General features: G+C 40.3%; 1 protein-coding gene across 2 annotated transcripts in view; it reads right to left on the bottom strand.

The window, feature by feature from the left end:
• The window catches only part of PCNX2 (pecanex 2), a 309,611-nt gene that overhangs the window by 71,892 nt on the left and 223,333 nt on the right, over window positions 1-14,386 (bottom strand). For both annotated transcript variants that reach the window (XM_050769598.1, XM_050769591.1), the window contains exons 24-25: window positions 3,601-3,659; window positions 668-883 (exon numbers count right to left, since the gene is read on the bottom strand). In XM_050769598.1, coding sequence (XP_050625555.1) covers window positions 668-883; window positions 3,601-3,659 — 275 coding nt within the window. The remainder of the gene's footprint in view (window positions 1-667; window positions 884-3,600; window positions 3,660-14,386) is intronic.

Here is a 14,386-nt window from a genome sequence, read left to right on the forward strand (position 1 = left end):
AGGAGATGTTCAGAAAACAACGCAGGAGAAGGCAACAGGTACATCATTTATACCACTTTCTGAATCCCGCATAACTCCAGCTCCTGATTCACAGGAAAACTGGGGTTCTACTTTCAAGATTCAGGCAGACTCAATAACCACAAAGCAATGAGGATTCATGAAGTGCCTTCTACATGATCTCATTCAAACCACACAGTAACATTATAAGGCACCCATTCTCATTATTATTATTTTGCAGATAGGAGAGAAAAGCTCTAAGACTTTAAATGATTTGCACACAGCAGATCCCAACACCTGTGGCCCACAGAAAAAGGTCAGGCTGACTCCGTTTGGAGCCCCGATGTTCCCCACAACCTCCTGTGGCTTCTGAGCTTTTCCCAATGGAAAAAAGCGTTGGGATATTTATTCCCAAATCAATATCCTGATTTGCTAATAAACCAATGTCATGGTTTGCTAATCCACAAGTTTACATGCCATTCTATGTTTTATGTTTTTATTCCTTCAGATGACTGTAGTTTATTTATATCAAGGTAGTGGTGGCAAGCTCTCTTTCAGTAGGAAGACATTACGTTTTTCCTGTTTAACAGTGACTTCTTCCTAAAGTTTTGCTTGATAATTAACTCAAGCAACCAACTGTCAACAGTTTCCGCAATGAAGAAATTCTTACCTCGGAATTCCAGTCCTCGAAGTTGAAAGGTGACAAGACCATTTCCAATTTCAATCAGGTGAACAAAGGCATTGAGGTCATCTGAAGCCAAAATAAAGCAATCGCCAGAGCTGTAGTTGCCCCAACGACCAAGAACTAAGTCTCCACAGAGGGACTCCTGGAGGGTCCTTGTCAAGTGTTCATAAAAAATGGAATTGCGATTGTTGTCATCATTCCCTAAAGGCAGACAAGAAATATGATCAGTGAATGCCTACTTCTTGCTGTGTACCCAGACCTAGGAAACAGTGAGCTGTCATCTGATTAAGGGCAAAATCAGACTCTTTATATACATAAAAGAGGAAAGATCTGTTCTTCCCACATTTCAGTGGATTATATGGGACCCTCCTATTTTTTTCCCTTTATATTCTCTCTGTATAATTTACAGGCAATAAGCAGCATCATTTTATATATATGTGCTATAATATATAACACAAACAATCATTGCTAGTATTTGTTATATACAAATATATATTTTACATATTATATAACATATAAGTTGTTATACTATATATAAATGGATACCATTTGTTCTTAAATTATATACATTAAAAATTCAGGTTTATTGAAGAATAATTTATGTAGGGTAAAATTCACCCATTTTAGTGTATGAGTCTTGAAAAATGCATATAGTCATATAGCCAGCTCTTAGAATAATGCATTCATCTGCTGTATATATGAGTGTGTTCTGTTTCACCTTTGAGTAGTATCCCTCTGTATGCATGTGCTACAGTTTGTTTGTCCATTCATCTGCTGAAGGACACTTGGGTTGTTTCCAGTTTTGGTGATTATGGGTAAAATCACTACCAAGAGTCATGAACAGGAGTTTGTGTGAATATGACTCTCCCCGTTTCTCTTGAGTAAATGCTTAGGAGCAGGACTGTTGTTCTCCAAAGCGGCTGTAACCTTTCTGCATTTCCCCAGCAGTGATTGACAGCTCTAATTCTGCATCCTTGCCAGGACTTGGAATTGTCCATTGTTGCTTGTTTGTTTAACTTTGGCCATTTTAATTGGGTGGATAATGACATCCAAGGAAGGGTGAAGGAGGAAGCTGCAAAGGAGATGGAATGATGGAATACCTTGCTTCCCAGTGGAAAGCCAGGGGTGCATGTTGAGTAAGGGTGAAATTAGGAGTGCGTAGTACATTTCCTATATCCTCCCTGCTGAGCTCTGACTCTTTTTCCTCCTTTCAAGGGATCTCTCAAGATGAGGGATATAAGATTTTTTAAAGAGCAGATTGGATAACATGGGAAGTCTTCCTGGTCTGTGGTCCTGTGGGTGGAGTAAGCATTGGGAGAAGCCTAGGAAAAATGTTCACATTCATGACTTTTATTTTAGGAGTAGCTTTTCTTTAGGAGAGGAAATTATGGCTCTGGAAAGCCATAGGCATAGTTGTCCCAAAGAGGAAATGCCTAAAGCAAAACTCAACATTCCTTTCTGGATTGTCTATTTGAGTGGAGATGGAGATTCGGGGAGGACAGGGATGAAGACTGCAGATCTAACCGGAGCATCTCTGCTTTGTATCCAAGGGAACCGGGGCACAATCAGGGTGTGGAAGGCAGGGAGTGGTACAAGGAGGTGAATACGCCCCAAGTGTACTTATACGAGGAAGATCACCAATCCACCTCTAAGAAATCTACAGAATAACACTATCAAATTGTGAATATCTTTGCTGGCCACTCATGACAGTTGAAAGCTGAATCAATAACCTAATTATGATTAATGGAAAGAAACTGTTCTGTGGGCTGAGTCATGCCATGTAGTCTAATAAAGTATCAGTATGCTTAATCTTCTGTGCAGACGAAGCCTCCTTGACCTGCACTGTATTCATTTTCTCTGATGAAGCAGCATGCATTCTGAGACACTAATTAAAGATTACTTTCAGTCTCTGGCACTTTGAAAGGAAAGGCCTGAATGAGAGAATTAGCCTTTGCTTAATTGTTCAAACTGTTCAATGTTTAAATAAAACAAAACAATTAAAATCACTAAAAGTAGAGATTCAACTCAGGGCATCTTCTTAAAACACACTGACCACACATCTGCATAATTAGATTAAAATGAGACAGCAATTATGATTCACTAACAGCACAATGTGCCTGGGAAACTGTCCCTCTGCCTCGTATCAATAGGCTTGGAACATCACAGTCCCACGGCTGCACCTCAGAGATACCAGTGCCTCTCCTCCCCCATTGTACTGACATGAAGTTCAACAAAAAATAAGCCTCTCTCTCCAGGTATCTCAAATTTCAAATTCTGATTTCGAATTAATCATGTATATGCAATTCAAATACAGATAATGAGCATGATATAATTGTTCCTAGGCAGATTTGGGGGCACAAAGAAGGGAGTGAGGAGGATAAAAATAGAGAACAGTTAAAATTTGCATTCTAATATGAGGAAGGAAGAAACAGAATGGTTAAAAAAGGAGATTGATTATGGAAAGAAAAAAGTAAAATAATCTTCTAGCAGGTAAATCCTTAAATAGCTTAATGCTGACCAAAGTTTTTGAAAGCTTCTAGATCCTGGATCGTGGAATGGTTTGCCTTCAAGGACATTATCATGCTGATGTTTTTCCAAAGAACTTTTTTTTCCTAAAAGACGAATCTCAAGGTTTATAGTCTGTGTTTGAGGTTTACTACACACAAACTAAAATGTCTTGATTAACAGAGTTATCCAATACTGAGCAAGGTCCTAATCAATTCTAAACAGTGGAGCAATACACTGTCAGACCAAATCAGGATGCTTGATCAGTCTACCTACACAGTTTCATTCCACAGTCAGCATATTACTAAGATGTGCATTGTCTCCACAATGAGTACAGAGTGAGTAATTCTTCCTTTTGAAAATCCATCCATATAGCAATAAATAGTTTAAAAAGAGAGAAGAGATCTTCTTACCTGGATCTCTTTCAATTTGGACTGCCAGTCTTGTGTTGGAATTATCCACACGCCTTGTACTAGAAGAGGCCACAAAAGGGTAGAAGGTCATGATTAGATCCCCCCAAGCGGAAGAGTTGGTTTACAGAACCAGCTGCATGAGTGGAAAATGCAAATGCGATAGAGCTCACAGGTTAAGACGATTGCTGTAGTTTTACCACACTGCAGGAAGAGAGGAGTCTCATGACAAGAAAGAGAGAGAACAGTACAAGAAACACATGGAGGGGAGAGATGAGTAGCTCTCCGATTTGGAGAGAATGGCCTTGTGTCTTAATCAATTTGGAGCCCCAGATCTGCAAAATCAAAGCAAGTATTTAGGCCGAACATGGTGGCTCATGCCTGTAATCCCAACACTTTGGGAGGCTGAGGCAGGCAGATCATTTGAAGTCAGGAGCTTGGTACCAGCCTGGCAAACAGTGCAAAACCCCACCTCTACTAAAAATACAAAAAAGATTAGCCAGGTGTGGTGGTACACTCCTATAATCTCAGCTAGTTGGGAGGCTGAGGGAGGAGAATCGCTTGAACCCAGGAGGCCAAGGTCGCAGTGAGCCGAGATTGTACCACTGCGCTCCAGCCTGGATGACAGAGTGAGAATCTGCCTAAAAAAAAAACAAAACAAAAACCAAGTGTTTAACCTGCCAATACAATGCCACCCTCTTTCAGAACTTGAGAACAGTGTCCAAATAGGTATCTTTCTCTTTAAATTGATTTCAGGAAATGGTGGTGAGTAGTCAACATCTCCACCACCTGCTTTCAGGAGCTGGGTATACTCTTATAGACCTTTCTTAGGTTGAACCATGAGAATGAAAGCTCTCAGATCATCTGCAGCCATGGTAACAAGTGGCCACTAGAACCAGCTTTGAACCTATTCCATCATGGAAACACTCTTCAGTGCGCAGCTTTTGTAAGGCAGCCAGTCCATGACAATCCTGGCTTCTGAGAGTTAGCTGACTCACTGCAGACTTCTGAGGGGCAACTGATGAACAACAGGCTTTTCAACTAACCTCCTATACAGATGCTGTCAACCCGCGTATGCCTCCAAAACCTCACTAGTCCTTGAACTCCACACATCCCCAAAACCCTTTGTAAGTGCACCGATCTGCTCTGCTTGGAGAGGCTATGCCAGCCTACCTTTGTCCTTATATTTCCAATACTGAGTGGTGGTCTTTAAAGAATGAAACATGAAATTGACATCAAGCCTATGAAATTGATGGCAGTCAACTGTTTATTATCACCTGCAAAATGGCAATTTCATATGGTTAAATCTGATATATTAGCCATTAAGAAAGGACTTCCACAAATACATCAGTATCACACATAGGGTTTACTTGAAGATCTGGGCATAATGAAGGTCCCACTGACAATTGTAGAAAGCCTTGTCTTGAACACATCCGGCTCCTACTTTTTCTTTTTCTTTTCTTTTTTGAGACGGAGCCTCGCTGTGTCTCCAGGCTTGAGCGCAGTGGTGCAATCTCGGCTCGCTGCAACCTCCGCCTCCTGGGTTCAAGCGATTCTCCTGCCTCAGCCTCCCGAGCAGCTGGGATTACAGACACGCGCCACACATCCAGCTAATTTTTGTATTTTTAGTAGAGGTGGGGTTTTACCATGTTGGCCAGGATGGTCTCGGTCCGCCTTGGCCTCCCAAAGTGCTGGGATAACAGTTGTGAGCCACCGCGCCTGGCCAGTTCCTGCCTTTTCTGTCACTCTGCTCTTTGCTTTCTTTGTTCCAATCCTGTTGGTTTTCCTTTTCCACCCCTTCAACATGCCCAGACCTCTTGGTCCTGTTGCTCTTTCCTCTCCAGTAGCCTTTGCAAATGTTCCCTCTATTTAGGGATCCCTTTCCATTCCCACTCATTTTTCCTCATTGATTCCTCTTATCCTTCAAGTCTCAGCTCAAGTTTCACCTTCTCAGGGAAGCTGCCTTGACTCCTGTGCTGCGTGAGATTCCTTTGTCGTGTTCTCTTTCACACATTGTACCTGTACCTCTCTTTTGGAGCACCTGTCAAGGCTAACGTCAATCATAACGATGACAGCTAATATTTATGTAGCACTTGCTTGTATCATGTGCCTGTTCTAAGTACTTTATATGTATTAGCTTATTATTGCCTCAAAACTACCCTCTGAGGTAGTTTTATGCCCATTCTCACAGTGGATGAGGCAGAGGCACAGAGAAATTAAGTAGAGTGTTCAAGGTCACAGATCTAACAGGTGGTACAGCCAGAATATGACCTAGGGAGGCTGGCTCAGGAGCCTTTACTTTACACCACATCATACATCTCTTTGTGTAATTATCTGATTATATCTGACTCTTACATCAGTCCCTAAGTACCATGAGAGTAAGTTTGTTGCTCACAACTGGCACATAGTAGTCACTCAATAAATATTTGCAGAATAAATTATTGAATGGTCAAAAATAAGGCTACTTCTGAAGTTTTTGTCCCTATAATATTTGCTAAGAAGAAAGACTAGCTGCCAGTCAACGCTGCATATGTGGCTTATGTTTAAACATGATCATTGACATACTCTGTATAATTTAACAAATGACAAGCACTTGTCAGAAATGGTGCTTAAGAAGAAACCTAAGAATGCAGCCTTCTTTTCTGAACTTGTCTTTTGGGAATCAAAACAGATAAAAAGATATTTGGTTGGAACTATAATTTGAATAAATGAAAAGGCTTGTCTTCAGAAAAAAAAAGTATTCTTTCTTTTCCTGTATGTCTTAGACATTTGAGAACCATCTAGGCAAGATCCTGTTGCGTTCTGTGATGCTACGGACGGGCTGGAAAGAAGAAACACCGTGTTACATTTCAGAAAGGCTGTGAACCCCAGCATGCTGTTCTATCACAGCTTCAGTTTTCCTCACAAATACTCCCACAGCAGCTTTCAAAAATAAAAGATCTCAGGGTAGCAGAAAATAGAGCAAACAACAAAATTCTTTCTAATGAAGGCTGAAATCCCATGTCTGCATAGTCCCTAAATGGAATTTTAATTTCACCTTAAGACCTACCACAAATGGAATTCTCAAGCAGCAGAATAAACAATTTTTAAAGGAGGATTAAGACACAAGAAAGTCATTTGCTAAACTCCTTAGGGAACTAAAACATCTTCTAAAACTATGTTCACTGGAAAGCTATCTTTTCAGAAGCCTGTAGAACACAGTCTAAATTCTGATGAGCAATAACTAAGCTAAGCTGCCTGTGTACCCCTAGGACCTCTGGCTCTCCACATATTCTTTAAGAGGGTGGAATGTCAGCCACGCTGGGTAATTTGAGTTTTCTCCAGTGCTTTCCTTCTGTAAATTTGGTGCTTACCCCTCAAAGGTGCTAATTAGCTCAGTAATTGGATTTCTGCCTTAACTGTCCAATCAAATGAACATCAGCTCTGTAGCTCAAAGAGGAAACAGGGCTTATAGCTCACTTCCCAATCTCAGTGGGAACATGCAATCCTGGTACACATTAGGCATGTGTCTGCATGCATGCTCTTCCTAGCATTTGCCTGACAAAGTCACTGTGCATTGCTGGGCAATGGTGTCCTGAGCACTACAGAACAAGAGCGGTGTAACGGGACTCTCCAGGGAAGTTGACTTACTGAGAAATACCCCTCTTTTATGTTAATATAAAATGCAGAGAGCAGAGCTGTCTTCTTCCCTTCAAACTTGGCCTTCCCACCCCCTGGTCAGTCTCTCTAGGTCTAGACCTTCTGTCTCAGTTTCATCTGAGCAACTTAAGTAATTTAAAAGTAATTTTCTTTATTGACAATGCTTCAAATTCCCCTTTGTCAGTACACACAGTCTATGGTAAAAGTTGTCTCATTTTTTTGGTGAGGAAATGTTGCTGGCCAGAGTGAGAAGTTTGGTGGGGGTCTGTTCATATAGCAAATCCAAGATGGAGCTAAAAATAGACTGTGATTCTATTCATAGGCAGGGCAACCTTAAAGAAATCTGGACAATGAGAAGGCAGCCAGAGTTTAAATACAGGGGCACTGTTTCCTTTAAAATTGATTATATGCACAAGGTACACCTGGGTTTGTTTTTCCACCTTTCATTGCTGCTGCCACTAACAATCGTATTAGCTCTTGCAAAGCCAGTGGCACTCTGCTGTCGCCATGCAACATCAGAATGATTTGGCATGAGACATTTCCTGAGGACATACTGCCGTACACCCGTCAGGGTGGGCACTGCCTGGGGCCAGGCCCTTCAGGTGACCTCCAGTCTTACTAGGCCTGAGTTTTGACTTTTCATACATTTGCCCTACAAGACCACAAAGCATAGCTCAGTTTGGCTGTTTCTTTTTTCAGGTTTGGCAAATGATCTTGAATAAAAATGGCTATGAGCGTTGGGTGCTTTCCTTCTACTGGATTTTGATCTGAATTTTCAGTACTTTGAAGATTTTGAGCAACCAACAACTTTGAGTTTTAAGAAAGTTTTGTTGGTTCTTTTCTTTATATTTCTTTTTTGTTGTTGTTGTTTTGTTTTTGTTTGTTTGTTTTTTGAGACAGTCTGACTGTCGCCCAGGCGGGAGTGCAGTGGCGCAATCTTGGCTCACTGCAACCTCCGCCTCCTGGGTTCAAGTGATTCCCCTGCCTCAGCCTCCCGAGTAGCTGGGATCACAGGCATGCACCACCACTCCCACCTAATTTCTGTATTTTTAGTAGGGACAGGGTTTCACCATGTTGGCCAGGCTGGTCTCGAACTCCTGACTTCAGGTGATCCACCCACCTCGGCCTCCCAAAGTGCTGGGATTATAGGCATGAGCCACTGTGCCTGGCCCTTTTCTTCATATCTTACCCAGTTTTCTTTAGTTGCCCTCACTAGGGACAATTGGTTATAAATACCCAGCATGTCATTACTAGAAATTGAACTACTATTGTAGTTTGTAAGAATTATGAAAGCTCCTTTTTAATTGTCTAATATATAATCAGTGTTTCTTCATATTCCATGGGCACCTGAAAAGGTTTTTTTTCTTTTTCTATATGTATGTGTGTTTGTGCATGTGTGTATACATGCATGTGTGTATATATTCTGTAATATATATTGAAGTTACATTGTTATGTTATTTCTCCTGTATCCTTATCTAATTTTTGATCACTTGATGGGTCATGAACTAAGAAAAGTGAGTCACATTTTCTACCACTACTGTGTTTCTAGTTTTTAAATAAAATTTTCTTTTTTTTCCTTATAAGTTGTACTATGTGACTTAATGCATTGATATCCATAGCTTATATTTTCATTGTGAATTTTAGTCTTTGACATTGTAAAATGTTTTTAATCCTAATGGTTTTTGCCCCAAATACATCTGTGTTCAATATTAAGCCACAACAGTAGCTTTAATTTGTTTGCACTTGCCTAATGCTTTCACTTATTCTTTGATTTTCAGCTTTTCCAAGTCACATCTTTAAGGAATGTCTTTTCGCTGGGTGTCCAGGCAGATGTATTTGGTCATATTCCATCTTCATAGTTTATATTATTACGCTTTCTAATTGTATTGTTTCTTTGATTTTTAAACACATTACACTATAGTCTGATTACAAAATTATAAAGACAATACTACAGAATCAGAAATCATAAGACAATACTATGAACAATTTTGTGCCAATAAATTTGAAAACATAAATGAAATAGGTAAACTCCTATAAAGATGTAACATACTAAAAGTAACTCCAGAATAAAAACAAAAGAAGAGGCTGGGCACGGTGGCTCATGCCTGTAATCTCAGCAATTTGGGAGGCTGAGGTGGGTGGATCATTTGAGGTCAGCAGTTTCGAGACCAGCCTGGCCAACATAGTGAAATGCCTGTCCCTACTAAAAATACGAAAATTAGCTGAATGTAGTGGCACACCCTTGTAATCCCAGCTATTCAGAAGGCGGAGGCAGGAGAATCGCTTGAACCTGGGAGGCAGAGGCTGCAGTGAGCCAAGATTGTGCCACTGCACTCCAGCCTGGGAGACAGAGCAAGACTCTGTCTCAACAGAAAAAAAAAAAAAAAGAAAAAGAAAAAGAAAAGAAGAATAGCCCTGTAATTGTTAAACAAGTAGAATCAGTAGTTAAATAAATACCCAAACATACAAAAATACACATATTTGATGAGAATGATTTTTTTAAAAAAGGGAAAAAAGGTGAAGGAAGAAAGAGAGGCAGGGAGAGAGAATGAGAGTGGGGGAGAGAAAAGAGAGCTAATACAAGTTAACCACACTGAAAAATAAGAGTACAATGACATATTACTCCATTGCTGCTGTGTAGAATTCTTCTATTGGTCATACATACTGTTATTAATGAGTATGCATTCTTTCTGTTGCTTCTGAATGCTTTTAAGATCTTTTTTGATATTAGTGCTCTGAAACCTCACTATTTTGTGTAGAAATGTGAATTTATTTTAGTTTGTTATGGTCATGACTTAGATTCGTAAATCTGAGGATTTATGTCTTTCATCAATTTTAAAAATTTTCTATTATTTTCTCTTAAAATTGTGCTTCTCCCTATTTGTTTTATGCCTTCTTCCAGGAACTTCTAGATTTCTAGTTGACATCTTTCATTTTGTCCTCTAAGTCTCTTACCTTCCCTGGAATATTTCCCATTCTTTATCTTTCTCTGCTGCATTCTGGCCAGTTTTCTTAGATCGAGTGCTTTCTAGTTTAGCTGTGTTTAATTTACTATTTGTCTATTACACTATACATTTTAATGACTATATGCACTGATTTTTATAAGCCATTTGTTCCAATTTGTCATTTTTTCATAACATCTTGGCCTTTTAGTTTTATTTCTTCTTATACAAATTTTATTCTAAATATATATATGATTATTTCTTTACTTATCTTTAGTTTTGGATAGTCAAAATCTGCTATTTATTTTATTTCCTGGTTCTTGTTCATGATGAGTATTTTTCTTTTGTATTGTGTAGTACTGGATTGGGAGCTCCTTTCCAGTCAGTTTTTATTGTGGAATTAGTTGAAGACATGTCATGTCCTTTAAGAGTAATTTTACATTGGCTTCATCAGCAACTCTAGGGGTATTACACACCAGTACCATTTTTGTGTTAACTTCTCAACGTGACAATTTCCAAATATGAGTAGTATAGTTTTGAACTCCAAGCCCACATGTGACAAAAGATTAGTAATGTCCATTCACAATGGAGACTTGTTCCCACTCTTCCCTCTCTCTGACCAGTTGAGATTCCTTGTTCCTTCTCTGTGTTGGGTGTTTCACGTCTTCACTGATGGGCAGACCTTCAGGGCTCCAGCTTTATGTGGAAGTCTTAGTTGAAACCTTTTTCTGCTTCTGTAGGACTAACACTTCATCACCTAGCCTGGCATAGATTTTAAAATGTCAGCCCCTATGTTACTGAGACTCACAGCCCCGACCCACCACCCACCCCATTCTTCCCAGGCAGTGATACTGGGTTTTGCTGTTTACTGCTCCCTCTTTCTTTCTAGCCCTCGGAAATTTTCTAACTTTATTATTATGCTCAAACATGTATCTAAGAGGAATTTTACAACCTATCATTTTTTTGATACTTTTAGCAGGTGGAAAAGTTTTGAGATTATCTAGTCTGCTACATCTCTGGAACTGAAAACTTCTAAACCAGATTTTCATAAAGAAAAGATAATACAAGTTAGTCATACTGAAAAATAGAAGCACAACTACATATTACTCCACTGTTGCTATGTAGAAGTCTTCTACTGGTTTTTGTGAGTTTTAGTCTTAGTTATACAACTTTTTAGTTTTAGTCTTAGTTATACAACTTTTCAAAGTAATTATTAAGTTAAAAAACTATTTTTTTTTTCATTTTATGTTTACAAAGCTTGCTGAATTTTATACCACTCTCTCCACAAGGATCTTATCATGACAGGGTCTGAATCAACATTTTTTCTCTCTGTTTACATTCCCTTAATGCTACTCTGGTCTCCTCTACTCTCCTACAGATAAACTGTAAAATACGCTCAGCAACCACACTGTGTTCAGCCTACTTCAAGGTGAAGTTTCTACGATTCTGTGTAAACATACATGTGTGCTCGCAGGCAGCCATATGGGCATGAAGCAATTCTCTTACCTCCTAATGTTATTGTAAAAGTCTATTTCCTGAAAGTCTATTTGAGGCCTGCAATGAAAGAATAGCCTTTATAGAATACTGGTATCCAAAATACTATGTTTTCATCATACCATATGAATCTGCAGTAGAGAAAGCTAAGCATGAATAAGAACAATGAATACATGCAGATTGGCTCTATTCTTCCGGAAAGATGGAGTTGGTGTATTTTTCCTTATTCCTCTACTTGGTACACGAAAACCCTGGATTTTACGTATAGTAAAAACACCTTCTGAAAGGTAAAAGGAAAAAGCAGACCATCTGGGCATCATGGGATCCAAGGAAAAACAATGTGGTGAGTTTCTCTGTTTTTCTTTTTGCCTCATATAGCCCAGAAACACCTACAGAAGCAAAAAAAAAAAAAAAAAAAGCATCAACAAATCCCTGATCTGTCTAGCCTGAGAGTCAGGAAAGGCGCAGCCTAACAAGACAGAAAACTGTAGGTCATAACCTCTCTGTAACAGCTGAATACCACAGATAAAACCATAGCCCTATGCCTACCTGTACCAGTGACAGCAGCAGGAGGGAGACAAATTCCTAGGCAGATAGGGGTGGGTCCCTGGTGAAACCCAACCTTCAAACCAAAGACAAATTAAAGCCTGAAAACCAAGCTGCCAGTTCTGGGTAAAGTCCCCAGCTTTAGTGAGAACTTCCTCCATGCCTTTCAGCCAACTGAATGGTGCTTTTTGACCAATCAGCATGCATTCCCCCATTCCGAGCCCATAAAAACCCTGGACTCAGCCACACTTTTGGACTACCCAGCTTTGGGTAGGGGGTACCCACTTAGGGTCCCCTCTCTGCTGAGAGCTGTTTTGTCACTCAGTAAAACTCTTCTCTGCCTTGTTCAGTCTCTGATTGTCTACATAACCTCATTCTTCTCGGACACAGGACAAAATCCTGGGACCTGCCAAAAGACGGGTGTCACGCATCCCTGACCAGCTCACTGAGCTGTGGGCAATGACATGCTCTTGTTCACTGGACCATGGGAAAGAAGAGCTGTGATCCTTCTGGGGACCCAGACCCCCAGGCTTCCTGAGCCAGAGTGGTGACAAAGCTATAACACCCTCCCGGGGCTTTTTCTGGTTGCTGGCATCTCTGAGTTTTTGGGTGCTACCATACTCCCCTCACCCAGCGAGGGCACTTAAGGCAGAAGCTACTTGTGGTATGCCTGGTCCAGCTGCAGCCTCACATGAAGGAGGCATCTGTGCTGGCATCTGGAGCTGCCTGCCCGGCCCCACTGCAGCAGCCTGTGTGCCTGGCTGTGCACTGTGGTCAGACCTCACACCCACTTGCCCACACACCCCTCACCATTCTACCCAGGATATGGGAACCAGGCCAGTAGCACAAACCAAGCATAGCCTGCTGGGCTGAATGGGCAGAGCCTGGTGAAGTGGCCCCCACAAAGAATCCTGTGTCACCAGCAAAGACTGAGTGAGGAACCTAGACTTCCTTCCTTGCCAGGCAATAATAAAGTGCCCCTTCTCTTCCTGCTGAGATGGTGTCAAAAGAGACTGAGTTCAGACTTTCATAATTTTCCTGGGTAAAGAGGCCACATGGGGAGCAGTAATGAAGTGCCGCTATCCCTCCCATTCAGGAAAGTATCAATAAAGGCTTAGTGGGGAATCTGAACTCCCACCCCCTATCAAGCAATAACAAGAAACTTTCTACCCTCTCCCATCTCAGGAGTCAATAGAGGCTGAGTAGGGAACCTGGACTTCTAACCCCATCTGAAAGTAACAAAGCAGCAGCCCCTTTTCTCCTGCCAGAACGGTGTCAGTAACAGCTAGCTGAAACAAAGGTGTAAATATTATCCAGAGGCTCATAATACATAATAGCACCCAAAATGTCCAGAGTTCAATAGAAAACTACTTATAATCAGAAACAAACAGGAAGATCTCGAAATGAATTTAAAAAGACAATACATGCCAAAATTGAGATGATGAAATTATCTGACAAATATTTTAAATTAGCCATCATAAAAATGTTTCAATGAGCAATTAAGATCACTTGAAATCAATGAAAAAATAGAGCTTCAGCAAAAAAAAAAAAAAAAAAAAAAAAAAAAAAAGAAAGCCTTGGCAAAGAAATAGAAGAAATAAAGAAGAATCAAATAGAAATTGTACAACTGAAAAACATAATAACTAATTTTTCTTTTTGAGACAGAGTCTTGCTCTGTCATCCAGGCTGAAGTGCAGTGGCACCATCTCAGCTCATTGTAACCTTCGCCTCCAGGGTTCAAGTGATTCTCCCACCTCAACCTCCCAAGTAATTGGGACTACAGGTGTGTGCCACCACACCCGGCTAATTTTTGTATTTTAATAGAGATGGGGTTTCATCATGTTGGCCACGCTGGTCTGGAACTCCTGAGCTCAAGTGATCCATTCTTTTATAGTGCCCACAGAGAGTGCACCAAGATAGACCATTTTTCTGGGACATAAAATGATCTCCACAAATTCTTAAAAAATGAAATCATACAGAGTTTGTTCTCCAACCAGAATGGACTTAAACTAGAAATACACAACACAAAGAAAACAGGAAAGTATCCAAACATTTGGAAACTGAACAGCACATTTGTTTTGAATTAGCAAGTAGATTAAAAACTATGACCTACACTGCCTACAAGAAATACACTTCAAATATAGTAACATAACCCAACTGAAAATAAA

Source organism: Macaca thibetana, chromosome 1, assembly GCF_024542745.1.
Source record: "Macaca thibetana thibetana isolate TM-01 chromosome 1, ASM2454274v1, whole genome shotgun sequence".
Lineage (NCBI taxonomy): Eukaryota > Metazoa > Chordata > Mammalia > Primates > Cercopithecidae > Macaca > Macaca thibetana.